The sequence below is a fragment of the Triticum dicoccoides genome, chromosome 6B (genome assembly GCF_002162155.2).
Source record: "Triticum dicoccoides isolate Atlit2015 ecotype Zavitan chromosome 6B, WEW_v2.0, whole genome shotgun sequence".
NCBI classification, from domain to species: domain Eukaryota; kingdom Viridiplantae; phylum Streptophyta; class Magnoliopsida; order Poales; family Poaceae; genus Triticum; species Triticum dicoccoides.
The window spans coordinates 602,588,672-602,615,823 of NC_041391.1; the positions used below are offsets into that span (position 1 = coordinate 602,588,672).

At 43.3% G+C, this 27,152-nt stretch overlaps 1 protein-coding gene across 1 annotated transcript; it reads right to left on the reverse strand.

Moving 5' to 3' along the window:
• Positions 1-24,264: 24,264 nt before the first annotated feature.
• LOC119322644 (GDSL esterase/lipase APG-like) lies at positions 24,265-26,099 on the reverse strand. Its single transcript, XM_037596134.1, has 3 exons — positions 25,817-26,099; positions 25,559-25,689; positions 24,265-25,011 (listed from the first exon to the last, which is right to left on the reverse strand). The coding sequence occupies exons 1-3, from the start codon at positions 26,097-26,099 to the stop codon at positions 24,265-24,267; spliced, it is 1,161 nt and encodes a 386-aa protein (XP_037452031.1).
• Between the last annotated feature and the right edge of the window lie 1,053 nt (positions 26,100-27,152).

The following is a 27,152-nucleotide window of genomic DNA, read 5'->3' on the forward strand; positions in this document are numbered from 1 at the left end:
TACATGTAGGGGGAGCCTATGCTTGTTACATGTCTTTCCAAAGCTTTACTTGCTATTCTGTATATCTTTATCTAAAGCTTTGATGTATGTTCTCATCAATTACCAAAAAGGGGGAGATTGAAAGCACAAGTGCTCCCTAGGTGGTTTTGGTAATTAATGTCAACATATCTCTTGTTGGACTAACACTTCTATCTAGTATGTTTCACATAAGTTCAACAATGGAGTGGCATGGACTAAAGGATGTGGGAACTCCTTCAAGATGCTAAGGACAAAGGATTGGCTCAAGCTTCAAGCTCAAGACTCTTCATTTTACATTTTAGTGATCCAAGATCACGTTGAGTCTATAGGAAAAGCCAATACTATCAAGAAGGGATGAGGTGTTGCTTAATGAGTTTCTTGCTCCACAGTGCTTAGTGATATGCTCCAAAACCCTCAACTACTTTCCCACTTCCACACATATGATCTAAGCCTAAAGTCAAACTCGGCCACACCGATTCTTTCTATCCGGCGCCACCGAGTTCAAATGTCATAGCCACTGCCACAAACCCTAGACAAATCGGTCTCACCGATAGGGATCTCGGTCTCACCGAGATGGGATTGTAATCTCTCTGTGTATGTCCATTACCAAAATCGGTCTCACCGAGTTTGAGCAATCGGTACTACTGAGATTACAATGTAAACTCTCTGGTTAACTTATTACCAAAATCGATCCCACCGAGTTTGACTAATCGGTCCCACCGAGTTTGCCTGACCAACTCTCTGGTTAGCTAATTACCAAAATCGGTCTCACCGAGTTTGCGTAATCAGTCTCACCGAGATTACGTTATGCCCTAACCCTAACCATATCGGTCCTACCGAGTTGCATGTCGGTCCCATCGAAAATCCTAACAGTCACTAGATTTGCTAAATCGGTCTGACCGAGTTTCTCGATTCGGTCCCACCGAGTTTGGTAAATTGTGTGTAATGGTTAGGTTTTGTGTGGAGGCTATATATACCCCTCCACCTCCTCTTCATTCGTGGAGAGAGCCATCAGAACAAACCTACACTTCCAACTTACCAGTACTGAGAGAGAACTACCTACTCATGTGTTGAGGCCAAGATATTCCATTCCTACCATATGAATCTTGATCTCTAGCCTTCCCCAAGTTGCTTTTCACTCAAATCTTCTTTCCACCAGATCCAAATCTTATGAGAGAGAGTTGAGTGTTGGGGAGACTATCATTTGAAGCACAAGAACAAGGAGTTCATCATCAACGCACCATTTGTTACTTCTTGGAGAGTGGTGTCTCCTAGATTGGCTAGGTGTCACTTGGGAGCCTCCGACAAGATTGTGGAGTTGAACCAAGGAGTTTGTAAGGGCAAGGAGATCGCCTACTTCGTGAAGATCTACCGCTAGTGAGGCAAGTCCTTCGTGGGCGACGGCCATGGTGGGATAGACAAGATTGCTTCTTCGTGGACCCTTCATGGGTGGAGCCCTCCGTGGACTCGCGCAACCGTTACCCTTCGTGGGTTGAAGTCTCCATCAACGTGGATGTACGATAGCACCACCTATCGGAACCACGACAAAAACATCCGTGTCTCCAATTGTGTTTGAATCCTCCAAAACCCTTCCCTTTACATTCTTGCAAGTTGCATGCTTTACTTGCTGCTCATATACTCTTTGCATGCTTGCTTGTTATGTATTGTGAATGTTAAACTTGTGACTAAACTCCACTTAAACTTAAAGAAGTTAAAAACTGCAACTTTGATACTTAGTGTCTAATCACCCCCCCTCTAGACACCTCTTCTCAAGGTCCTACAAGTGGTATCAGAGCATTGGTCTCCATTGCCTTGTTTAATCACCATTGGAGGAAGATGGATGAGTCTACTTTGGGGAGTCTTAGACATAAAGTGCCTATACTTGATGGAGAGTATTTTCATGAGTGGAAAAATGAGATGCTTGTAATTTTCAATCAATATCATTTGAACAAGTACATTGCTAGCCCTTGTGCACCTCATGTTGATCCTATGCATCCTACTCTTGACGAATCAATTGACATGATTAGGAAGCTTAGAACTGTTAATCTTATCACTAGAGGCTTGCCTAGAAACTTAATTAGAAACTTGCCTACTCTTGAGTGTGCCTACACTATATGGAAATTTCTTGAGGAACACTTTCCAAATTATTCCTTGAAAAATCTAGATGAAATTCTCCATAAGTCTATTGCCTTGAGTAAGATGAATACTAGTGATCCTATGTTTGGTGATCGTCTATTTGAACTTACAACCTTATGCGTGCCAAAGGAGATGTTGGAATTATCGGCGATATTATTTCCGAAGCTATAAGAATTCATAAGCAAGATCATTGTCAAACTCACTCTAACGAATTACCCTCTCTAGGACTTGATCCACCACATGACAATGTTGAACATGGATACTATGATGAGGATGATGATAGTGACTTCAATCTTGATGATGCAATGAGACATTTTGGTCTTATGGCAAATCTTCAGGGATATATGTCAGGAGGAAAGGAATGGGTTCTTGACAGTGGATGTACCGATCACATGACCGGAGATAAAGACATGTTTCGTGAGCTTGCTGAAAATGATAGTCCTCGAAAGTATGTCACTTTCGGTGACAACTCAAAGGGTAAGGTGGTTGGCCTCGGTAAGGTGGCCATCTTACATGATAGCTCCATTCAGAATGTTATGCTTGTTGAATCTCTTGGCTACAACTTACTTTCAGTATCTAGACTTGCTGATTTCGGTTTCAATGTCCTATTTACTGAAGTAGATTGCCAAGTGTTTCGTCGAGACAATCATAAAATGGTCTTTACCGGTATACGTAGAGGTGATCTTTACATTGTTGATTTCTCTAAAAAGGCTCAACCTAAAACTTGCTTCATTGCTAAATCCTCAAAAGGTTGGTTATGGCATAGACGACTAGGTCACGTTGGCATGAGAAACCTTGGCAAGCTTATTAAAGGGAATCATATCCTTGGTGTTAACGATGTCATATTTGATAAGGATAGAATTTGTAGTGCTTGTCAAGCAGGTAAACAGGTTGGAGGAAGGCATCCCGTGAAGAACATCATGACCACAAGGAAGCCACTCGAGCTACTTCACATGGATCTTTTTGGTCCCAACTCTTACAAGAGTCTCGGTGGAAATTCTTTTGGTCTAGTTATAGTTGATGATTTTTCAAGATTTACGTGGGTGTTCTTTCTCGATGATAAATCGCAGGTCCAAAAGATCTTCAAAAACTTCGCTAGGAAGGCCCAAAATCAATTTGAAGTGAAGATCAAGAAGGTTCGCAGCGACAACGGAACGGAGTTCAAGAACGCAAATGTGGACACCTTTCTTGACGAAGAAGGGATTTCACACGAGTTCTCGGCTACATACACACCTCAACAAAATGGAGTTGTTGAGAGGAAGAACCGGGCGCTCATCGAAATGGCGAGAATGATGCTTGATGAGTACAAGACACCGAAGCACTTTTGGGCAGAAGCGGTTGAGACAGATTTTCATGCAACAAATCGCTTGTATCTTCACAAGCTACTCGGCAAGACGGCATACGAGTGTTGGAAATATGCCCTAGAGGCAATAATAAATTGATTATTATTATATTTCCTTGTTCATGATAATCGTTTATTATCCATGCTAGAATTGTATTGATAGGAAACTCAGATACATGTGTGGATACATAGACAACACCATGTCCCTAGTAAGCCTCTAGTTGACTAGCTCGTTAATCAATAGATGGTTACGGTTTCCTGACCATGGACATTGGATGTCGTTGATAACGGGATCACATCATTAGGAGAATGATGTGATGGACAAGACCCAATCCTAAGCCTAGCACAAGATCATGTAGTTCGTATGCTAAAGCTTTTCTAGTGTCAAGTATCATTTCCTTAGACCATGAGATTGTGCAACTCCCGGATACCGTAGGAGTGCTTTGGGTGTGCCAAACGTCACAACGTAACTGGGTGGCTATAAAGGTACACTACGGGTATCTCTGAAAGTGTCTGTTGGGTTGGCACGAATCGAGATTGGGATTTTGTCACTCCGTGTAAACGGAGAGGTATCTCTGGGCCCACTCGGTAGGACATCATCATAATGTGCACAATGTGACCAAGGGGTTGATCACGGGATGATGTGTTATGGAACGAGTAAAGAGACTTGCCGGTAACGAGATTGAACAAGGTATCGGTATACCGACGATCGAATCTCGGGCAAGTACCATACCACTAGACAAAGGGAATTGTATACGGGATTGATTGAGTCCTTGACATCGTGGTTCATCCGATGAGATCATCGTGGAACATGTGGGAGCCAACATGGGTATCCAGATCCCGCTGTTGGTTATTGAACGGAGAACATCTCGGTCATGACTACATGTCTCCCGAACCCGTAGGGTCTACACACTTAAGGTTCGATGACGCTAGGGTTATAAAGGAAGTTTGTATGTGGTAACCGAATGTTGTTCGGAGTCCCGGATGAGATCCCGGACGTCACGAGGAGTTCCGGAATGGTCCGGAGGTAAAGATTTATATATAGGAAGTCCTGTTTCGGCCATCGGGACAAGTTTCGGGGTCATCGGTATTGTACCGGGACCACCGGAAGGGTCCCGGGGGCCCACCGGGTGGGGCCACCTGCCCCGGGGGCCACATGGGCTGTAGGGGGTGCGCCTTGGCCTACATGGGCCAAGGGCACCAGCCCCTAGAGGCCCATGCGCCAAGATATAGGAAAAAGGGGAGAGTCCTAAAAGGGGAAGGCACCTCCGAGGTGCCTTGGGGAGGATGGACTCCTCCCCCCCTCTTAGCCGCACCCCTTCCTTGGAGGAAGGGGCAAGGCTGCGCCTCCCCCTTCTCCCCTGCCCCTATATATAGTGGAGGGGAGGGAGGGCATCCATACCTGAGCCCTTGGCGCCTCCCTCCCTCCCGTGACACCTCCTCCTCTCCCGTAGGTGCTTGGCGAAGCCCTGCAGGATTGCCACGCTCCTCCATCATCACCACGCCGTTGTGCTGCTGCTGGATGGATTCTTCCTCAACCTCTCCCTCTCTCCTTGCTGGATCAAGGCGTGGGAGACATTGTCGAGCTGTACGTGTGTTGAACGCGGAGGTGCCGTCCGTTCGGCACTAGGATCATCGGTGATCTGAATCACGACGAGTACGACTCCATCAACCCCGTTCACTTGAACGCTTCCGCTTAGCGATCTACAAGGGTATGTAGATGCACTCTCCTTCCCCTCGTTGCTAGTCTCTCCATAGATAGATCTTGGTGACACGTAGGAAAATTTTGAATTTCTGCTACGTTCCCCAACAGTGGCATCATGAGCTAGGTCTATGTGTAGTTTCTATGCACGAGTAGAACACAAAGTAGTTGTGGGCGTTGATTTTGTTCAATATGCTTGCCGTTACTTGTCTTATCTTGATTCGGCGGCATCGTGGGATGAAGCGGCCCGTACCTACCTTACACGTACTCTTACGTGAGACTGGTTCCACCGACTGACATGCACTAGTTGCATCAGGTGGCTAGCGGGTGTCTGACATGAAAAGGGTCCTTATGAAGGGTAAATAGCAATTGGCATATCACGTTGTGGTTTTTGCGTAGGTAAGAAACGTTCTTGCTAGAAACCCATAGCAGCCACGTAAAACATGCAAACAACAATTAGAGGACGTCTAACTTGTTTTTGCAGGGTATGCTATGTGATGTGATATGGCCAAAAGGATGTGATGAATGATATATGTGATGTATGAGATTGACCATGTTCTTGTAATAGGAATCACGACTTGCATGTCGATGAGTATGACAACCGGCAGGAGCCATAGGAGTTGTCTTTATTTATTTGTGACCTGCGTGTCAACTTAAACGTCATGTAATTACTTTACTTTATTGCTAACCGTTAGCCATAGTAGTAGAAGTAATAGTTGGCGAGGCAACTTCATGAAGACACGATGATGGAGATCATGATGATGGAGATCATGGTGTCATGCCGGTGACGATGATGATCATGGAGCCCCGAAGATGGAGATCAAAAGGAGCAAAGTGATGATGGCCATATCATGTCACTATTTGATTGCATGTGATGTTTATCATGTTTATACATCTTATTTGCTTAGAACGACGGTAGTAAATAAGATGATCCCTTACAACAATTTCAAGAAGTGTTCTCCCCTAACTGTGCACCGTTGCGACAGTTCGTTGTTTCAAAACATCACGTGATGATCGGGTGTTTTATTCAGACGTTCAAATACAACGGGTGTTGACGAGCCTAGCATGTACAGACATGGCCTCGGAACACACGCGAAACACTTAGGGTTAACTTGACGAGCCTAGCATGTACAGACATGGCCTCGGAACACGGAGACCGAAAGGTCGAGCATGAGTCGTATAGAAGATACGATCAACATGAAGATGTTCACCGATGATGACTAGTCCGTCTCACGTGATGATCGGACACGGCCTAGTTTGACTCGGATCATGTAATCACTTAGATGACTAGAGGGATGTCTATCTGAGTGGGAGTTCATAAGATGAACTTAATTATCCTAAACCTAGTCAAAAGGTTTTTGCAAATTATGTCGTAGCTCACGCTATAGTTCTACTGTTTAGATATGTTCCTAGAGAAAAATTAGTTGAAAGTTGATAGTAGCAATTATGCGGACTAGGTCCGTAAACTGAGGATTGTCCTCATTGCTTCATAGAAGGCTTATGTCCTTAATGCACCGCTCAGTGTGCTGAACCTCGAACGTTGCCTGTGGTTGTTGCGAACATCTGACATACACGTTTTGATAACTACGTGATAGTTCAGTTAAACGGTTTAGAGTTGAGGCACCAAAGACGTTTTTGAAACATCGCGAAACATATGAGATGTTTTGAGGGCTGAAATTGGGATTTCAGGCTCGTGCCCATGTCAAGAGGTATAAGACCTCCGATGACTTTCTTAACCTGCAAACTAAGGAGAAAAGCTCAATTGTTGAGCTTGTGCTCAGATTGTCTGAGTACAACAATCATTTGAATCGAGTGGGAGTTGATCTTCCAGATAAGACAGTGATGGTTCTCCAAAGTCATTGCCACCAAGCTGTTAGAGCTTCGTGATGAACTATAACATATCAGGGATAGATATGATGATCCTTGAGGTATTCGCGATGTTTGACACCGCGAAAGTAGAAATCAAGAAGGAGCATCAATTGTTGATGGTTGGTGAAACCACTAGTTTCAAAAAGGGCAAGGGCAAGAAGGGATACTTCATGAAATGGCAAATCAGCTGCTGCTCTAGTGAAGAAACCCAAGGTAAAACCCAAACCCGAGACTAAGTGCTTCTGTAATAAGGGGAACAACCACTAGAGCAGAATTACCCTAGATACTTGGTAGATAAGAAGGCTGGCAAGGTCGATAGAAGTATATTGGATATACATTGTGTTAATGTGTACTTTGCTAGTACTCCTAGTAGCACCAGGGTATTAGATACCGGTTTGGTTGCTAAGTGTTAGTAACTCGAAACAAAAGGCTACGGAATAAACGGAGACTAGCTAAAGGTGAGCTGACGATATGTGTTGGAAGTTTTTCCAAGCTTGATATGATCAAGCATCGCACGCTCCCTCTACCAAAGAGATTGGTGTTAAACCTAAATAATTGTTATTTGGTGTTTGCGTTGAGCATAGACATGATCGGATTACGTCTATCACAATACGGTTATTCATTTAAGGAGAATAATGGTTACTCTGTTTATTTGAATAATACCTTCAATGGTCTTACACCTAAAATGAATGGTTTATTAAATCTCGATCGTAGTGATACACATGTTCATGCCAAAAGATAGTAATGATAGTACCACCTACTTGTGGCACTGCCACGTAAGTCATATCGGTATAAAACGCATGAAGAAGCTCCATATTGATGGATCTTTGGGCTCACTCGTTTTTGAAAAGTTTGAGACATGCGAACCATGTCTATTGGTGTATATGCATGAAGAAACTCCATGCAAATGGACCGTTTTGACTCACTTGATTTTGAATCACTTGGGACATGCAAATCATACCACATGGGCAAGATGACTGAAAAGCCTCGTTTTCAGTAAGATGGAACAAGATAGCAACTTGTTGGAAGTAACACATTTTGATGTGTGCAGTCCAATGAGTGCTGAGGCATGCAGTGAATATCGTTATGTTCTTACTTCACAGATGATTCGAGTAGATGTTGAGAATATTTACTTGATGAAACACAAGTCTGAATTATTGAATGGTTCAAGTAATTTCAGAGTGAAGTAGAAGATCATTGTGACAAGAGGATAAAAGATCTATGATATGATCATAGAGATGAATATCTGAATCACGAGTTTGGCACAGAATTAAGACATTGTGGAAATTGTTTCACAACTGATACAGCCTGGAACACCATAGTGTGATGGTGTGTCCAAACGTCATAGTTGCACCCTATTGGATATGGTGCATACCATGATGTCTCTTATCGAGTTACCACTATCGTTCATGGGTTAGGCATTAGAGACAACCACATTCACTTTAAATAGGGCACCACATAATTTCGTTGAGACGACACCGTATGAACTATGGTTTGGAAAAACCTAAGTTTCCGTTTCTTGAAAGTTTGGGGCTGCGACGCTTATGTGAAAAGGTTTCAGGTTGATAAGCTCGAACCCAAAGCAGATAAAATGCATCTTCATAGGACACCCAAAAACAGTTGGGTATACCTCCTAATTCAGATCCGAAAGCAATAGGGATTGTTTCTTGAATCGGGTCCTTTTTCGAGGAAAGGTTTCTCTCGAAAAGTTGAGTGGGAGGATGGTGGAGACTTGATGAGGTTATTGAACCGTCACTTCAACAAGTGTGTAGCAGGGCACAGGAAGTTGTTCCTGTGGCACGTACACCAACTGAAGTGGAAGCTTATGATAATGATCATGAAACTTCGGATCAAGTCACTACCAAACCTCGTGGGATGACAAGGATGCGTACTACTTCAGAGTGGTACGTAATCCTGTCTTGGAAGTCATGTTGCTAGACAACAATGAACCTACGAGCTATGGAGAAGCGATGGTGGGCCCGGATTCTGATAAATGGCTCGAGGCCATGTAATCCGAGAGAGGATCCATATATGAAAACAAAGTGTAGACTTTGGAAGAACTACTTGATGGTCGTAAGGCTGTTGAGTACAGATGGATTTTGAAAGGAAGACAGACAATGATGGTAAGTGTCACCATTGAAGAAAGCTCGACTTGTCGTTAAGAAGTTTCCCGACAAGTTCAAGGAGTTGAGTGCGGTGAGACTTTCTCACTCGTAACGATGCTAAGAGTCTGTTGGAATTATATTAGCAATTACTGCATTATTTATGAAATCTTGCAGATAGGATGTCAAAACATTGTTTCCTCGACGATTCTTGAGGAAAGGTTGTATGTGATACAACCGGAAGGTTTTGTCTATCCTGAAATATGCTAATAAGTATGCAAAGCTCCAGCAATCCTTCTGAGGACTGGAGTGAGCATCTCGGAGTTGGAATGTATGCTTTGATGATGATCAAAGATTTTGGGTGTATACAAAGTTTATGAGAAACTTGTATTTCCAAAGAAGTGAGTGGGAGCACTATAGAATTTCTGATGAGTATATGTTGTTGACATATTAATGATCGGAAATGACGTAGAATTTCTGGAAAGCATAAAGGGTTATTTGGAAAGTATTTTTCAATGGAAAAGCCTGGATTAAGCTGCTTGAGCATTAAGCATCAAGATCTATAAGGATAGATTAAAACGCTTAATGGTACTTTCAAATGAGCACATACCTTGACATGATCTTGAAGGTGTTCAAGATGGATCAGTCAAAGAAGGAGTTCTTGCCTGAGTTGTAAGGTATGAAGTTAAGACTTAAAGCTCGACCATGGCAGAATAGAGAGAAAGGACTAAGGTCGTCCCCTATGCATAAGATGTAGGCTCTACAGTATGCTATGCTGTGTACCGCACCTGAAGTGTGCCTTGCCATGAGTCAGTCAAGGGGTACAAGAGTGATCCAAGAATGGATCACGGGACAGCGGTCAAAGTTATCCTTAGTAACTAGTGGACTAAGGAATTTTCTCGATTATGGAGGTGGTAAAGGGGTTCGTCGTAAAGGGTTACGTCGATGCAAGCTTAACACCTATCCGGATAGCTCTGAGTAGAGATACTGGATACGTATAATGGAGCAACAATTTAGAATAGCTCCAAGTAGAGCAGTTATTTGGAATAGCTCCAAATAGAACATGGTAGCTGCATCTAGGAGATGACATAGAGATTTGTAAAGCACACACGGATCTGAAAGGTTCAGACCCGTTGACTATAACCTCTCTCACAAGCATAACATGATCAAACCCAGAACTCGTCGAGTGTTAATCACATGGTAAATGTGAACTAGATTATTGACTCTAGTAAACTCTTTGGGTGTTAGTCACATGGGGATGTGACCTTGAGTGTTAATCACATATCGATGTGAACTAGATTATTGACTCTAGTGCAAGTGGGAGACTGTTGGAAATATGCCCTAGAGGAAATAATAAAAGTATTATTATTAAATTTCCTTGTTCATGATAATTGTCTTTTATTCATGCTATAACTGTATTATCCGGAAATCGTAATACACGTGTGAATACATAGACCACAATCTGTCCCTAGTGAGCCTCTAGTTGACTAGCTCGTTGTGATCAACAGATAGTCATGGTTTCCTGGCTATGGACATTGGATGTCGTTGATAACGGGATCACATCATTAGGAGAATGATGAGATGGACAAGACCCAATCCTAAGCATAGCACAAGATCATGTAGTTCGTATGCTAAAGCTTTTCTAATGTCAAGTATCATTTCCTTAGACCATGAGATTGTGCAACTCCCGGATACCGTAGGAGTGCTTTGGGTGTGCCAAACGTCACAACGTAACTGGGTGGCTATAAAGGTACACTACGGGTATCTCTGAAAGTGTCTGTTGGGTTGGCACGAATCGAGATTGGGATTTTGTCACTCCGTGTAAACGGAGAGGTATCTCTGGGCCCACTCGGTAGGACATCATCATAATGTGCACAATGTGACCAAGGGGTTGATCACGGGATGATGTGTTACGGAACGAGTAAAGAGACTTGCCGGTAACGAGATTGAACAAGGTATCGGTATATCGACGATCGAATCTCGGGCAAGTACCATACCACTAGACAAAGGGAATTGTATACGGGATTGATTGAGTCCTTGACATCGTTGTTCATCCGATGAGATCATCGTGGAACATGTGGGAGCCAACATGGGTATCCAGATCCCGCTGTTGGTTATTGACCGGAGAACATCTCGGTCATGACTACATGTCTCCCGAACCCGTAGGGTCTACACACTTAAGGTTCGATGACGCTAGGGTTATAAAGGAAGTTTGTATGTGGTAACCGAATGTTGTTCGGAGTCCCGTATGAGATCCCGGACGTCACGAGGAGTTCCGGAATGGTCCGGAGGTAAAGATTTATATATAGGAAGTCCTGTTTCGGCCATCGGGACAAGTTTCGGGGTCATCGGTATTGTACCGGGACCACCGGAAGGGTCCCGGGGGCCCACCGGGTGGGGCCACCTGCCCCGGGGGCCACATGGGCTGTAGGGGGTGCGCCTTGGCCTACATGGGCCAAGGGCACCAGCCCCTAGAGGCCCATGCGCCAAGATATAGGAAAAAGGGGAGAGTCCTAAAAGGGGAAGGCACCTCCGAGGTGCCTTGGGGAGGATGGACTCCTCCCCCCCTCTTAGCCGCACCCCTTCCTTGGAGGAAGGGGCAAGGCTGCGCCTCCACCTTCTCCCCTGCCCCTATATATAGTGGAGGGGAGGGAGGGCATCCATACCTGAGCCCTTGGCGCCTCCCTCCCTCCCGTGACACCTCCTCCTCTCCCGTAGGTGCTTGGCGAAGCCCTGCAGGATTGCCACGCTCCTCCATCATCACCACGCCGTTGTGCTGCTGCTGGATGGAGTCTTCCTCAACTCTCCCTCTCTCCTTGCTGGATCAAGGCGTGGGAGACATCGTCGAGCTATACGTGTGTTGAACGCGGAGGTGCCGTCCGTTCGGCACTAGGATCATCGGTGATCTGAATCACGACGAGTACGACTCCATCAACCCCGTTCACTTGAACGCTTCCGCTTAGCGATCTACAAGGGTATGTAGATGCACTCTCCTTCCCCTCGTTGCTAGTCTCTCCATAGATAGATCTTGGTGACACGTAGGAAAATTTTGAATTTCTGCTACGTTCCCCAACAACGAGATCCTCACCGGTAACAAACCCTAAGTTGGATACTTTCGAGTATTCGACTCAAAGTGCTACATTCCGTATAAGCATCATCATTATAAATTTGCTCCTAAGTCTCATGAAGGTTTCCTACTAGGTTATGGCTCAAACTCTCACACTTACCGTGTCTACAAGAATTTCACCCGAAAGGTTGAAGAGATGGTAGATGTGAAGTTTGATGAATCTAACGGCTCGCAAGTAGAGAAATTTCCAATTGATGTAGGAGACAAAGATCCTTCGGAGGCAATCCAAGACTTGTCTATTGGCAAGGTCCGTCCAATGGACGTGAAGGAGAGTACCTCGTCCGTCCAAGTGGAAGCTTCTACTTCATGACAAGGTGAACCAAGAGATGATACGGAAGCATCCACAAGTGGAACACACCAAGATGAAGAAAACGGGGAAGTGCATCAAGATGAACGTCAACAACCTCCTTCTCCACCACGACAAGAGAACGACCACGCCAACAATGAAGAAGGCCAAGAAGAAGAACAAGATGAAGAAGAATTTCAACCAAGAGCCAAGCAAAAGCTTTCACGAGTTCGAGCAAGAATTGCTAAAGACCATCCCGTCGAGCAAATCTACAATGATATTCAAACCGGGAGAATCACTCGCTCTAAAACTCGTTTAGCTAACTTTTGTGAAAACTATTCTTTCATCTCTAGCATTGAAACTATGAAGGTCAAAGAAGCATTGGAAGATCCGTATTGGATAAATGCTATGCATGAAGAGCTACACAACTTTGAGAGGAATCGAGTTTGGACATTGGTTGAGAAGCCCGACAACAACCACAACATCATCGGTACCAAATGGGTGTTTCGCAACAAGCAAGATGAAGATGGACAAGTAGTTCTCAACAAAGAACGTCTCGTCGCCCAAGGCTACACACAAGTCGAAGGTATGGACTATGGTGAGACTTATGCTCCCGTTGCTAGACTTGAGTCCATTCGCATCTTACTTGCCTATGCTAATCACCATGACATCACCTTGTACCAAATGGACACGAAAAGTGCTTTTCTAAATGGTGAAATAGAGGAGGAAGTTTATGTTAAGCAACCTCCCGGCTTTGTCAATCCTAAGAAACCCAATCATGTTTACAAACTTCAAAAGCTCTTTATGGTCTTAAACAAGCTCCTAGAGCGTGGTATAAATGCTTGACCAAGTTCCTCATTGAAAAAGGCTTTGAAATTGGGAAAATTGATTCCACACTTTTTACTAAAAGGGTTAATGGAGAACTATTTGTGTGCCAAATCTATGTTGATGATATTATATTTGGTTCAACTAACCCTCATTTTAGTGAAAAGTTTGGGAAGCTAATGTCGGAGAAGTTTGAAATGTCTATGATGAGTGAACTCCAATTCTTTCTTGGGTTGCAAACAAGCAAACTAAGGAAGGTACTTTTGTTTCTCAAACGAAGTACACCAAGGACTTATTCAAGAAGTTCAATATGCAAGAGTGCAAAGGTATGACTACACCCATGCCTACTAGTGGACATCTTGACTTGACCAAAGATGGTGAACCGGTTGATCAAAAGGTTTATCGCTCTATGATTGGTTCATTGTTATATCTATGTGCTTCACGTCCCGATATCATGCTAAGTGTGTGCATGTGTGCATGATATCAAGCTGCTCCTAAAGAATTTCATCTTAAGGCCGTGAAAATGATAGTGAGATACTTAATCCATACACCAAATTTTGGCATTTGGTATCCTAAGAGGGCCTCTTTCGATCTTGTTGGCTACTCCGACTCGGACTATGCCGGAGACAAGGTTGATAGAAAGTCCACTTTGGGTACTTGTCAATTTCTTGGTAGATCTCTTGTGTGTTGGTACACCAAGAAACAAAACTCGGTATCCTTATCCACCGCCGAAGCAGAATACATTGCCGCTGGTTCATGTTGTGCTCAATTACTTTGGATGACTCAAACTCTTAATGATTATGGGATATATGTGAAACATGTTCCATTGCTTTGTGACAATGAAAGTTCTATTAAAATTGGTCATAATCCCGTACAACATTCTCGAACTAAGTATATTGAAGTTCGTCATCATTTTCATTCGAGATCATGTTGCTAAGGGTGACATTAATCTTAAGCATGTTCGCACATAAAAGCAATTAGCGGATATATTCACTAAACCTCTTGATGAGAAAGTATTTTGCAGGTTAAGAGGAGAATTGAACATCATTGATGCTTCAAACTTGGAGTAGAAACTCCATTGGATACATGCAAGACATGAGCTTATGACTAATCCTTGATATTTCTCTTATGATGGAAATCCTATGTCTTGGATATATTTGCATCTTGCATGTTATATAACCCATGTAGGTACTTGGTTGAATCAAATTCCATGAGATTGTAATCTACTCACATCTTGAGCAATCTCTACATCACCAAGTTTCTACACTATGGTGGTTGAAGACAAGGAAGCACGGAACCATTCGAACATATCCTTTGACAAATTCTATGTTGAGCTTCATGATTGTCATTTTTGGATACACAAGTGCTCTTCCTTGCAAGAACTAACCCATGTAGGTAGATGGACTCAAATTCCAAGTGGTGCTCCCAATTCTTGATGAGCTACATCAACCTTGAGCAACCCACACAAGTTCAACTACATGGTCAACACCACCAACCAAGGTATGTTATTCCATCTTAGAGAAGCTTTACTCCAAGTCATGAGCTAAAGTAACTCGACAAGATGTGAATACATCAAGATGCTTAAACGAAAACTGGCAACCCCATTTTGAGCTTAAACGATGAGTATGACCTATGATCAAGTGATCTCACTTGACTCCTAAGTCAATATACTCTAACATAGGTGACTTTGTCGCCGACCATCTCTAGATGAAGTTCTCTTGTGTTCTTTTTTGTGTTTTTGCATTTGTCTCATGCATATTTGTTTCCCCTTTCAAAACAAAACTTCATCTAGATTTCTTTCTGTTTGCTCTGCATTTTCTGCATCCAATTCATTGCATATCATTCAGTAAATTCCTTGCAAATCTTTGTGAGATCTTACTAGTCTCGTGAGCTAAGGTGACAAGTGTTTTCTCTGCGATGAACTCGGTCTCACCAATTTATTGTTTTCGGTCCAACCGAATCCTTTCGGTACAACCGAAGCATACCACTCGGTGCCACCGATTTCACAACAGGAAAAACAGTTTGCCACTTACTCTGTGTTTCTTATGATCCAGCTCCACTCAATGAATCTTGTCCTCTACAAGCATCACATTTATATCAATGCTTTGTGTGGTGACTCAAGGATCAAACCCTTCTTGAAAATTGATGTCAAAGGGAGAGAGAGAGATCACATCAAAGCTTATCACTTAGAGAGATCACATCAGAAAGAGAGAGTATCACCTCTCACCTCCTCAGGGGGAGAAAGAGATCTCCAGGGGGAGAGAATACTCAAGTAGAAAGTATTTCTCAAGGATCCCAGATGCTTGGTGATCAAGAGGAGAGATACCACATGTCTTCTTGAGGGGAAAGACATGTTCATATGTGCTTATTTGCATTAGCTCTGCTCAATTATATCTTTCAGCTCTGACTTTCTGTTCCCTATCTTCTCCCAGTATCCCATGCTAGATTCAGGGGGAGCAAGACATCTAAGGTAAAGAAATCATTTAAATTCATTGCATATCTTTACTCTTGGGGACATTTCTAATCCAATGTGGTACTTAGTACTCACTCTCTACATGTCATCCCAGTCTTGGTATTCTTGTGGTTTCTTCTGTTTGCTCTGGCTAGTAGATGTACCTGTGTTATCTAACCTTCTTTACGCAGGTTCATTCCATCCTAAGCCAACTCAAGACTACAAGGTAAGTATATGCATCACAATCATGTGTATGAGGAATTCTTGCTGATGTACATATGTTCGGCCCAAGACTTCAGCCCATGTTCACATGTGCATTATCATGATGTGGACCTCAAGCTTCAAAGCATAGAATCTCCGGTTTCTAAGCTTGCACTTGGACTCCTCGAACCCGTTGACCATCACCACTTGATGTCATCCACACATACGCTACTTGAGATCTTTCCTTTTTTATGCAAGCCCATGAGAGACACCTAACCCACAAAGACATAACAAACACATGGCATGGGTTAGGTAACAAATCACAATTCACATTTACTTAGCATACCACTAGATCACTTGATCCCACGTGGTACAATGTTTGCGCTTTGAGATCTAACCATCTAAATAATCTTCTAGCTTCATCTTGGTCAACCAACATCTTTACCTCATGTCCCATCTTGGTTTATTGAAAGCCACAATGAACTCTTCATTTCCCTTCATTGCTTCAAGAAAGAGATCACCAAAGACTCTTTCATGACCATATCAAGTTCCACTATGAATATCATATTGGTCATCATTTGCTCTCTAAAAACTCCATCATAATCTCTTGAGAGGCACAATGAATTCTTCACTTTAGTTGCATGCTTCAAGACTTGATCAACCTAAAAACCCAACACATGAGCTTACCATGATCTTGTCTTGAAACCATAACTTGAATTCTTCTGTTTGATTATACTCTCAAGCTCTTGATCCTTAAAAGCCCGCATATGTCAATCTTTGAGATCCTCTAACGGACTCCACCTTGAATATAGTTGGTTAGACATTAAAATTAATCTTGATGGCGTCAACATAAATCCCCAAAGACCAACTCGAAACCTCACTTTATATGTGACCTCGAGTGCCAAAACCTAGGCCCTGTGTGCACGGGGGTCAGGGACACCGTGCGCACAGGGTATCCAGAGAGTTGACACTCGACCCCGTGCGCACAGGGGTCAGGAAGCCCGTGCGCACAGGATATCCAGAGAGGGATACCATGAGGACTACTTCGAATTTTCTGATGGCATTCTTCCCACATAAACCCAACATGCTTCATGCATCACTATGGAACATTTCTTCATATAGGATTCAATATGCACTTGATGCTCCGTAGGAATTTGTCAATTAATACAAAAGCTTAGAGCAAACATATCTTCATATATATGGACTTTATCCTTGATTCCATCTAATATCCTTGATGCACCATCCATGGACAATCTCTTCAAATATATCTCAATGAAAACATTAGTCCATAGAGATTGTCATTAATTACCAAAACCACACTTAGGGGCTACATGCCCTTTCACCTATACACTGAAATCATGTAAAGCATGGCATGCTTAGTCTTCTTATCAAAAACGTATCAAATCGTGAACAACCCCGATGCTAAACCATACAATTAAATCATATTTTTTCTAACTTTCGCTTTTTCAACTCCCACACAATACTTGAGCGTGAGCCAAGGACTTAGCACTTTGGATGGAAAAGAAAATGATGATGGGGTTTATAAGGGAAGACAAATGAAAGCACAAGTGCTCCCTAGGTGGTTTTGGTAATTAATGTCAACATATCTCTTGTTGGACTAACACTTCTATCTAGTATGTTTCAGATAAGTTCAACAATGGATTGGCATGGACTAAAGGATGTGGGAACTCCTTCAAGATTCTAAGGACAAAGGATTGGCTCAAGCTTCAAGCTCAAGACTCTTCATTTTACATTTTAGTGGTCCAAGATCACATTGAGTCTATAGGAAAAGCCAATACTATCAAGAAGGGATGAGGTGTTGCTTAATGAGTTTCTTGCTCCACAGTGCTTAGTGATATGCTCCAAAACCCTCAACTACTTTCCCACTTCCACACATATGATCTAAACCTAAAGTCAAACTCGACCACACCGATTCATTCTATCCGGCGCCACCGAGTTCAAATGTCATAACCATTGCCACAAACCCTAGACAAATCGGTCTCACGGATAGGGATCTCGGTCTCACCGAGATGGGATTGTAATCTCTCTGTGTATGTCCATTACCAAAATCGGTCTCACCGAGTTTGAGCAATCGGTACTACCAAGATTACAATGCAAACTCTCTGGTTAACTTATTACCAAAATCGGTCCCACCAAGTTTGAGTAATCGATCCCACCGAGTTTGCCTGACCAACTCTCTGGTTAGCTAATTAACAAAATCTGTCTCACCGAGTTTGCGTAATCAGTCTCACCGAGATTACGTTATGCCCTAACCCTAACCATATCGGTCCTACCAAGTTGCATGTCGGTTCCACCGAAAATCCTAACGGTCACTAGATTTGCTAAATCGGTCTGACCGAGTTTCTCGATTCGGTCCCACCGAGTTTGGTAAATTGTGTGTAACGGTTAGGTTTTGTGTGGAGGCTATATATACCCCTCCACCTCCTCTTCATTCGTGGAGAGAGCCATCAAAACAAACCTACACTTCCAACTTACCAGTTCTGAGAGAGAACTACCTACTCATGTGTTGAGGCCAAGATATTCCATTCCTACCATATGAATCTTGATCTCTAGCCTTCCCCAAGTTGCTTTACACTCAAATCTTCTTTCCACCATATCCAAATCTGACGAGGGAGAGTTGAGTGTTGGGGAGACTATCATTTGAAGCACAAGAGCAAGGAGTTCATCATCCACGCACCATTTGTTACTTCTTGGAGAGTGGTGTCTCCTAGATTGGCTAGGTGTCACTTGGGAGCCTCCGACAAGATTGTGGAGTTGAACCAAGAAGTTTGTAAGGGCAAGGAGATCGCCTACTTCGTGAAGATCTACCGCTAGTGAGGCAAGTCCTTCATGGGCGACGACCATGGTGGGATAGACAAGGTTGCTTCTTCGTGGACCCTTCGTGGATGGAGCCCTCCATGGACTCGCGCAACCATTACCCTTCGTGGGTTGAAGTCTCCATCAACCTGGATGTATGATAGCACCACCTATCGGAACCACGACAAAAACATCCGTGTCTCCAATTGCGTTTGAATCCTCCAAAACCCTTCCCTTTACATTCTTGCAAGTTGCATGCTTTACTTTCCGCTGCTTATATACTCTTTGCATGCTTGCTTGTTATGTATTGTGAATGTTAAACTTGTGCCTAAACTCCACTTAAACTTAAAGAAGTTAAAAACTGCAACTTTGATACTTGTGCCTAAAATATGCAAGTCAAGTTCTAATAATGTAAAAAATCCCACTAGTATGAAAGTGAAAATTATGAAGACTCTCTACATGAAATACATGGTGCTATTTTAAAGCACAAGTGTGAAAAAACATAGTAGTGCTCTTTCTCTCTCTCTCTCTCTCTCTCTCTCTCTCTCTCTCTCTCTCTCTAATGTTTTTCTCTTTTTTCTACGGGCTCATTGAACTCATCCTCTCTTTTGTCATGAATCATAAGTCTCCTCCAACTCATATCCTCACGCAAACTGTTCCGTGTGGCCTGAACATTTTCTGAATTCATTATCATTTTCAAAAATCATAACCTTTTTTGAATTTACAATATTTTTTGAAAAATTCATGAACATTATAAAATTTTAAAAATATTCTGAATTGGTGAACAATTTTGGAAATTTGTGAATGATTTTTGAAATTCATGAACATTTTTTTGTTCTCACAAACATTTCCTGAAATGCATGAGATTTTTAACAATTAATGAACACTTTCTGAAGCGATGTACTCTTTCTGAAATTTGTGAACATTTTTAAAATTTAAAAATATTCTTAAATTTTTTAAAATTTTCATGAACATTTTTTGAATTCACAAAAAAATCAAAATCGTTTTTTTGAATTTGTGGCTTTTTTCAAAATCTACGACCATTTAATGATTTCTTGAACATTTTCCAAAATCATGAATTTTCTTTTGAATTCATGATAAATCCATAAACATGGTCACATAAATTTTAACATGATTTTCCCCATAAAATAGCTTCCTTGCGCCCAAAGGAGAGCTCCAAACGCCTCACGATCTAGCCACACGGCCTCATGGCACGGGTAGGCGCCAAGCCAGGTGACCTACTTTGCTTGTCCTTTTTTGGTAGTGTAGCATGGTAATTGACGAACGTGTTGAACTTTTTGGGATTTGTTAAGGGCGCATGGCACTAGTGAAGAATGTTTGGTATTTGAAAAGGCTGTCAAATTGTAAGAATATATAGGGATTTGCCATGGACACATGGCAAGTTTTGGATTTTTCTTCTCTAGAAACATAGTAAATTTAGGGGGAAATAAGTATTTTTGCCATGATCCATATAGTGAATTTGCCATGCTCCATTAAAAATGAGTTTGCCATTGTCCAAAGAACAAACAAAATTTCCATCGTCCATCAAGTAATTTGCTATGGTCTATAAAATGAATTAGCCATGGACCATAACATCAGAAGTTTGACATTGTCTAAAAAAATAAAATTTGCAATGGGCCGGACAATGAACTTGCCATGGGCCATAAAGTGAATTTGCCATGGCAATTTTTTTAAACGACCTTGCCTTATAAAAAATGTGTTGTTTTTGGTAACATCTCAAAAGCTATAATTTGCCACAGGCCATAAAGTGAATTTTCCATGGCACAAAAAAAATAACAGCCTTGCCTTTAAAAAAGCTGTGGCATGACAAGTGTTGTATTGATGATATGGCAACAACTAGATTAGTATGGAAAAAAAAATCTGAAAACACTTTGCAATGGCAATTTTTACCATTGATTTCTCAAGCCTGGGGGAACTTAGGAGTAGAAAAAAACGTGCAAGTAATATGGCAAATTTTAGTGAAATTTATCTATGGGTCATGTCGAAATCATAAAAAAAGGAAAATGTTGTTATGCACCAAGTGACTTGGCAATTTCATAAAGAAAATGGTAGAAATAAAATCGTACTATTCTAAGGTTGATGGTCATTGTAGGAAGCAAAAGGTACAAAAAAGACATAACAAGCATACATGGTATAAAATAGAATTGTGCGATGAACAAAATTATTTATGAATATGCACGGAGAATTCCTTATACAAAGTATGGCAATTTTAATTAACATACCATGGCAAATTTCAATATGCATCTGCAATGCCAATTTTGCTCATATTTTTTGTTATTTTACATACATGGTAACTTTCTTATACAAAGCATGGCATTTTTAATGAAAATACCATAGTAAATTTTAATATACATCTACCACTTGTAATTGTTTTTCATAATTGATATTATTTTACATTCATGGCAAAAAATTATACAAAGTGTGGAAATTTTAACTAAAATACCATGGCAAATTTTGATATCCTTCTGCCATGGCAATATTTGGTCATATTTTGTTTTGTACTGTTCATTCTACATTTTACAGTGTAATTTTTCCCATGGCAAGAAAATTTCTATCTGAAAAATATCATGGCAATTCTACTTTTATTGTTTGCACCATGGTAGATTCATTTTTTGAAGCATGGCAAAGTTGTACATTAGACCATGGCAAATTTACCTTTTTATCCAATGACAAAGTTAAAAAAATTTGGACCATGGAAAATTCATACTTTGGATCATGGCACCTTTACTTTTTAACCAAGGCAAAAAAAATCAAACAATGGGCAAATTCATTATTTGGATCATGCGAATTCATACTTCAAATCATGACAAATTTATATGTTTGGAACATGGCAGCCATTATGAATTTAACCATGGCAAACTAATTGCTTTGGACCATGGGAATTTTGTTTTATATAAAACATGGGCATCTTTATGTTGAAACTTCTTTGTGTTCTTAATTTTTGGCATTTTTTTAGATTTCATAAATAGTATGGATCATTTTTTCAACTTGATGACAGTGTTATTAAGATATTATGGCAAACAAATTGTTATTCATAATCAGGTTCATAATCCAGCCTCAAGACTTGATAGTAGTCAACAGAGAATTGGGCTTTTTATGTCTTTTTTGTTTTTGCCAATAAACTCACGTGGGGTGGTGGGGAGGCCCATTACTAGGCCTGGTCGTGCCTGCTCGGTACGCACTGGGGGCGTATCCTGGCACACGAACCTGTTCGGTGGATCGCCACCCGTGTAGAGTATGATTCATTTGATGCATAGTTTCTTTAAAGATAGACGCCAGTGCGCTGGACGCACCCTGAGCGTCTGATGCACTGCCCTTTAATCGTTCAGATGGAGGGACTGTTTCATTCTCATCCTCCCGTCATCTATCTTCTTCCCCCAAATACGTGAAAAAAGAGCGACGGCGAGCGCTACCAGCCACCTTCCTCCCAGCCATGGGCGTGCGCCTCTCGCCGTTGACGTTGCGCTTGCAGCTTTCCCCATCGCCGTTCAGATCACTCACCATGGCTACCTCGTCTTGCAACTCCTGGCCGTGGGCGCGTCGCTGCTCCGACAGCGCCGTTCCTAGCAACGGCCGGCAAGGGTTGTAGCTCCCGGCCCCCATGGTTGCAGCATCGGGTTGCGCCGTCCCCACCACCCCTTGCCGTCAACGCTCGGCGCGCTGGTGCCCGTCCGCCGTCCCTCGCTGTCATCTCTTGGTCATCATTTCGGCACATAACCTTGGCAGCAAAACAAAACGCCGGATGTAGCTTTTGATGGTGCTGGTTGTAGCCCACCGCGGCGGCGCCTGTCGTTGTCTCAGCACCACTTCGTAGGTTGAAGCAAAACAAAACACCGGTTCCAGCTTCCGCCGATAACAGTTCCAGCATCTACATCACATGGTTGTAGCTCCGCTACTAGTCTTAGTCGGTTCCAGCAAAAATCGGAGGATTGCAAGTCTTCGTCTCCGTCCACCCTTGTTGGAAAAAAGCCAACGGTTCCAGCATCCCCGCTGCCTGGTTGTAGCAAATTGTTGACGATGGTGTCACCGTAGCTCTGGTGAGCACGGTTGTAGCACCTGCAATCATGGTTGTAGCAAAGAATGTCGACGACGGCGTTGCCGGTTGCAGCTTCTGGGCAATGTCGTGGCCGGTTGTAGCAAATTCTGTGGCCAGTTGTAGCACACAAGGACGCCGGTTCCAGCAAAAACTCGTCATGCCTTGACCGGTGCGCACCACCACCGCTCATTGTGCAGCCGTCAACGGCGGTTGTAGCAAGGCCGTGTGCAGCACCACCACTCGCCATTGTTGCGTCCTGATGGACGGTCCCCGTAGCTACATCGGCGGGACTCGAAGCCGGAGTTGGGCGGAGGACTCGATGTAGGCGGGCCATGGCCTCGGGGATGGGAGAGGCTCTCGTCGGCAACGACGGAGCGACAAGATTGGGCGCTGAGCAAGCCGTGGAGGTGCACCGGTTCCAGCTTATCAGGGAGTCGCTTGTCGGGGAAGATTCCGTGTTGGGTTGACCATATGGCTGGGAGTTTGGAGGTAGGGGATTGGGAGCAGAGAGAGACCGGGGACAACGAGTGCCCGCGCTGTGTTGCAGGAGGATAAGACGAAGGAGAAAGCAGTGTGCGTGGGGCCAAGAGCGACGTGGTCGTGTGCACGAGGCCAAAAAGCGAGCGAGGCGGCGCAATGTTCGGCCGACGCGCCGGATACAAGCGTTTACCTTCTTTAAATCTATCGTTTGGGAGATATTGTAGTCTTAAAAAAAGCACATACGAGATCCATGGACACTAGTTTTTCCTTAACACTGAGAGGAGACATGAGATTTTTGCGACACTATTATCTTTGTGTCTTTCCTGTTTCTGTTCTTTAATTTCTCTTTATTCAGTATAAGGATGTTCAACAAGAAATCAAACATGACCGATTCATATGCTATAATATGTTCCTACCATGCCACGAATAGCTTGTTACAAGGATGTGGGTAGATCTCAGTGGACCGAGACTTAACAAAATCTCCGTCAAATGACACAGCATATAAATGAAAGAAAGAAAATTAAGCAAAATTTTTGCATGAATCTTCACGTAAAATCTTATGAATATAACATCGTCTGAGACTTTATTAAGTCTCATTTGATTGAGATTTGGCAATCCCGTTATAACAATGCAGCCCACTTATACGACGCACCTCCACGCAAACAAAGTACGTGTCAGGTTCCTTATTTTGCACGATACAAAACGTCCAAACTAGTAGTACTACTTACTGAGCACATGCAACACATCTGCTGTGCTCGATCGACACAGAACAAGGATAAAACGAACATGACGGAACTGCTAAGAGAGAGTAGCAGCAGGCTTGACACTCACTCACCCACTCGTAAGGAAATTAATGGCTGACGCTTGTGGGTTGATCACCAAGAAGCAGCTGCTTGAAATTGATGGGTGCGGCGAATCCTTCCTCCAGCGGCGCGTCATAGATGGCTTTGGCGCCCTTGTTGGAGGCTGCCTGGGTGCAGTGCAACCCGTCCCAGAACAGATGGTCGTCGCGGTTGTCGCAGTAGGTGGTATTGGGGGAGCTGCAGATGGCCTGCCCTCCGAGATTCCCGCCGCCGCAGCACGCGCTGTTCACATTATTGAACCCGGCGGCCTCCGGCGGCCCCGTGAAGTTTAGCACCAGCTTGTAGGAGCTCCCCACAGAGTACTTCATCCCGGGCAGCGACGCGGCGAGCTCCGCCATGGCGCCGCTCAACTTCTCGTTGAAGCCCCCAGCGAGGTGGTTTGCGAGCAATAAGCAGTTGTTCTCGCCCCATGGTAAGAGTTTCGCCCGCAGCACCGGCACGCAGCCGATGGGCGGCACGTCGATGACACCAAAACGCCGCGCCCCGAGCCCATACAACGTCTTGACATACTTGGTGTAGTTGGACACAAGGTCGTCGTAGAAGGGCTGAGCATCGCCCAGCGGATTATTCACGTAGAACACAAGCATATCGTTGCCGCCGTCGCTAATGAGGAAGAGCGACTTGGACAGCAGCGCATCGATGTCGGTGCTATTACCGCCGCTTTCCTCTGTCATGTTTGCCTTGGTGGCCGCAAAGTACTCCACCTGCTTGCTCAATGGGAGGGAGGCATTATGCTGATCAATCAGTCGATGCAAACAAGAAGCAGGATTAGTACAAGTAACTCAGACATGGTGAACTAATAATGCTCACATGTTGTTGTTAGAAAAAATATGTAACTCAGACAGTATCGGCATTATGACCAACTCGTTTTTTTGTGTGTAGGAATTATGACCAACTCGTTCCCTACTTTAAGACTAAGGGCATGTTCGGTTTCTCTCCGCTTCCGTGACTCAGCTCCCGGAGCGGAGCAGGCTACTGCAGCTTTTTACGGAGCAGCTCAAACCGAGCTCCGCGGAATGGAGCGGAGTGAAGAGATTTCAAACAGGGCCTAAGAAAGGGTTAAGGCAAGGGGACATAGCCCTTTTCCCGATACTAGTTTATGTCTTTATGGCTGGTACTTGACTGTAGCATGTGTTTTGTGAAAGTTGGGAGCTATGCTCCTTCCATTGAAAAAATATGTGAACATATATAAAACTAATATGTATTCCCGCAAAAAAAAATGCAAAAGAGGTCTTTGGAACAAACAAAAAATGTGCAAAATTTCAAGGCAGCAGTACTGACGGTGGTGTCGAGAATGCCGGATCCACCGGAAGCGTAGTTGACCCCGCCCAAGCCTTTCAGGATCTCACCACTTGTCTCCGGCGTCAATGACAGGAAAGGCGGCGGGCTCATATCGAAACCCAACAGCTTCGCTGCATTTCAATTTGCTTATTTCTGTTAGTTTCACATTCACATGGGTGAAAAGCCACGATGACCTTTCGGAAAAAGAGAAGAAAAGCAAAAGACACGATGAAAATTAAAGTGCCTGCGCGTACGTACATATGGAGTCGGCCATGTTGTATCCATTGCTGAACCTTCCGTTGGGTCCGGGACCCGTGAAATCGATGCCGTAGGGAAACGGGGGATACGGCAGCGGAAAGTTCCCCAGGTACATGTTGTTGCCCACGTCCATGGTAGAGTCGCCGAACACGTACACCGCCGGCACCAGGGGCACCTCCTCCGCGGCCGTCGGCGACAGAACCAGGCCGCCGCTGGCGCAGATAATAAACACTGCAACCAGTATCATCAGAGCCTTGACAGTGGCCACTCTCATCCCCATCATGGCGCCTGCAGCTATATCTTTTTCTTACAGAACTGCCTGCAGCCTGCCTATATCTAGCTGGAATGCGTGCTTGGAATGATAGCGGGCAATCTATCGGTGAGTTGGAGCAAAAGCCCAGGCTCTCGTGCCTATTTATACACGTGATATCAACCGGCCGGCTATTCCAACAGCACTCACGCACGTGATATCAACCGGCCGGCTAGATATGTTGGTCACTTGCAAGGACTTGGTTACCGAATTAAATACCGCAGTTACCGACGATATAAACGTGTTTGAGTAGATACTCTTGCTGAAAGAAAATTTCTGGTTCAGTTTGAATTTTAGTAGCTATACCTGTACAAATGTGTTGTCTTCAGTACTGTAGAAGGATTAGAGAGTGATTGGCGTAATGCGTTGGATATATTATTGAGCCTCAAAGACGAGTATATATCGAGTACAAAACTTGGAGGGCAAGATGCCTCCTAGAGATAAGATGAAAATAATTCATATCTAATCAGAGACAATCTCAAAATACCAAATATATTTCTAACAAGTACATTTCACAAAGTAGATAGTGGTGCAATGGTATAGGATAGTTAGTCTACCCTTGTTCAAGCGCTAGACGGCGTAACTCGCCCAGCATTGAGATACTACACATGTGTTAACATATTACTATTTTTTGCAAAATAATTCTTGCATTACTCAAAATTAAGTGTTACAATTTTGTCCAACAATTTTCAGGGCATCATCTGGGCTAGAGCCAAGCCAGACAATTGTGTTGGCCATGCAACCTATCAAAGTTTATCATGAAATGACTAGCGGCGTTTCCGCTCCAATGAATACGAGTACTGCAAGAATCACGTTCCCCCATACTGAACTTGATCTCTCTGATGATGAAAGCATACTACAAATGTGTTAACATTCATCTTATCCAATCCGTAGCCAAATCCTAAGTCACTGGCAGTGTCTTGGCTTCTCATGACAAGTTCAACTTCTAAGTGGCACACTACATGCATGATGTCGAACTACCTAATGGCCTGCCACCACTTTACAAATACTATTATCTTTTCGCCT

Bases quoted from the DNA above. Each gene is read 5' to 3' on its own strand.
- LOC119322644 (XM_037596134.1), bottom strand. From the start codon at position 26,099: ATGATGGGGATGAGAGTGGCCACTGTCAAGGCTCTGATGATACTGGTT. The intron at 25,690-25,816 runs GTACGTACGCGC...ATTGAAATGCAG, and splicing joins CAACATGGCCGACTCCATAT to CGAAGCTGTTGGGTTTCGAT. The intron at 25,012-25,558 runs GTCAGTACTGCT...CTGATTGATCAG, and splicing joins CCGGCATTCTCGACACCACC to CATAATGCCTCCCTCCCATT.